Source organism: Penaeus monodon, chromosome 16, assembly GCF_015228065.2.
Source record: "Penaeus monodon isolate SGIC_2016 chromosome 16, NSTDA_Pmon_1, whole genome shotgun sequence".
Lineage (NCBI taxonomy): Eukaryota > Metazoa > Arthropoda > Malacostraca > Decapoda > Penaeidae > Penaeus > Penaeus monodon.
The window spans coordinates 47,306,875-47,309,374 of NC_051401.1; the positions used below are offsets into that span (position 1 = coordinate 47,306,875).

General features: G+C 46.1%; 1 protein-coding gene across 1 annotated transcript in view; it reads left to right on the forward strand.

Annotated features, from left to right (window-relative positions):
* Window positions 1–2,500, forward strand: part of LOC119583079 (teneurin-m-like) — a 37,168-nt gene that overhangs the window by 23,080 nt on the left and 11,588 nt on the right. Inside the window, exons 4-5 of the mRNA XM_037931587.1 lie at window positions 43–262; window positions 868–1,103. Of these exons, the coding sequence (XP_037787515.1) occupies window positions 43–262; window positions 868–1,103 (456 nt within the window). The remainder of the gene's footprint in view (window positions 1–42; window positions 263–867; window positions 1,104–2,500) is intronic.

A 2,500-nucleotide genomic window follows, 5' to 3' on the forward strand; every position in this document is an offset into this window, starting at 1 on the left:
TCCACCTCCTCTCCCCCCCACCCCACCCCTTCCGCCGCCCAGCCGCGCCTCCGTGGTCCGTGGGCGTGTCATCAGTGGGCGTGGCACAGGCCTCAGGGGCGTGAGAGTGTCGCACTACCGCCCAGCTGACACGGGCTTCACCCTCACGCGCCCCGGAGGCTGGTTCGACCTCATGGTGAACGGGGGCGGCGCCGTCAGGCTCATCTTCGGCAAGGCGCCCTTCCTCCCCGTCACGAAGACGGTGTGGGTGCCGTGGAATGAGGTAGGAAGTGGGCCGTTGCGCTGGCCGTTTGCGTTGAGGCGTTGTGTTAAGCGTTTGCGTTGGGGCGTTGTGTTAAGCGTTTGTTTTTGGTCGTTTGTTTTAAGCGTTTGTTTTGTGGTTAAGTTTTGGTCGTTTGTTTTGTGGGCTGAGTTTTGGTGGTTAAATTTTGGTGGTCGAGTTTTGTGGATTAAGTTTTGGTGGTTAAGTTTTGATGCTTAAGTTTTGGTGGGTGAGTTTTGTGGTTGAGTTTTGTGGTTAAATTGTGTTAGTTAAGGTTTGCGGGTAATTTTGGTTAAGTTTTGCGGCTAAGTTTTGTAGTTCTTTTTTTTTGGCCAAGTTTTGTGGTTAGATTTTAGTTAAGTTTTGGAATTAAGTTTTGCGATTTCTGGTATTGGTGTGTGAATGATTTTGTTTTTATTTTGTATTTGTTTTTATTGTTCATCAGGAGATGCCAATATTATCAAAACTCTGGATATACGTTGGATTTTTATGTTAGAATAACATCGAGGAAGAAAAAGAAAAAAAAAGTTTTTAAAAAAATCCGATAAAAAAAAAATGAAAAAAAAAAAACACGAAAAGATGCTCATTCTCATCTCCTGCCATAGATCGTCGTCATCGACACGGTCGTCATGACAACGGCTGACATCGTGCCCCCGCCGCTGCCCACGCCGTGCCCTGACCACAACTACGACGACCTGAAGCCCGTCGTCCTGGCAACCTGGAAACACGGCTTCCAAGGAGGCTGCCCCGAGCGCTCTGCCATCCTGACGGAGTCGCAGGTGGTGCAGGAGAGCCTCAGCATCCCCGGCACGGGGCTCCACCTCGTCTACCACTCGTCCAGGTAAGGGAGGGGGAGGGGGGGGAAAGGAGGAGGGGAAGAGGGGGAGGGAGAGGGGCTCCACCTCGTCTACCACTCGTCCAGGTAAGGGGGGGGGAGGGAAGAGGGGAGAGGGAGATGAGGGAGATGGAAAGGAGAGAAAGGGGGATTAGGAGGAGGAAGAGAGAGAGGAGGGAGGAGGGAGGGGAGGAGGGAAGGGGGAGAGGGGAAGGGAGGAAGGGGGAAAGGGAGAGGGGGAGGAGGAGGGGGAGAGAGAGGAGAGGAGGGAGAGAGAAGGGAGGGGAGGAGAGGGGAGAGGAGAGAGAGAGAGAGAGGAGGAGAGGGGGAGAGAGAGGGGGAGGAGGAGGGTAAGGGGGGAGAGGGACAGGTAGGAGAGGAGGGAAAAAGATGTTGGGATGTGGAGGGGAGGTTAACATAAAGAATATGGAGGTGGGGGAAAGGGAGAGGGGGAGGCGTGGGATAACTGGAGAAATGGGAGGAGGGAGGGAGACGTAGAATAAAAGAGAAGGAAATTTCGAGAGAAAGAGAGAAAAATATCTAGACAAAAAAAAGTGACACAAAGAGGAACGGAGAGAGGAAGAGAGAGGGAGAGAGAGTAAAGGAAAGGAATCACAGAGAGAAAGAGAGAAACGGAGGAAGGGAGGGAACGATGGACAGAGAAAGGACAAAGAGAGATGTGGATATACACAGGAAGAAAATATGCAGTAGGGAGAGGGAGGGAGGGAGCGAGAAAGGGAAGGGAAGGGAAGGGAGATAAGATCAAAATGTTAGGGGTTTAGAGAAGAGGAATAGAGGGAAAAGAAAACAGAATAAAAAGGAGATAGAGAAGCTAGGAAGATGAAGAGGACGATATATAAAACGTTATGCAGGGAATGAGAAAAGATGAAAGGAGAGGTTTATTATAGAGAAAAGAGACGGATATTTTTTAAAAACATAGGTTTGGTACAAAGAAGAGGGAGATGAGGAGAGAGGAAATGAATATATGTAAGGAGAAGGGGGGACAGATAAAGAAATATATATATATATATAATATATATATATATATTATATATATATATATATATATATATATATATATTTTTTTTTTTTTTTTTTTTTTTTTCTTTCTTTTTTTTTCTTTTTTTTCCCCCACAAGAAGAAAGGGAATGAAATACACGCAGAAAATTATTTTGAAAACTATCCAGTGTTAAAAAGTAATAGGTAATTACTCGCGAAACAAAAGGAAATGAATTTTAGAAAACGTAAATTCTAGTTTGTATATTTCGCCATTTGAAATCGCTGACACCAACATCGGTTTAAAAATGGCGCTCTCCAATAAATGATAGCGAAATATATAAATGTGTATATGTTATATGCGCCATATTACGATATTGTTTTACATATCCCATGACGTTTGCAAT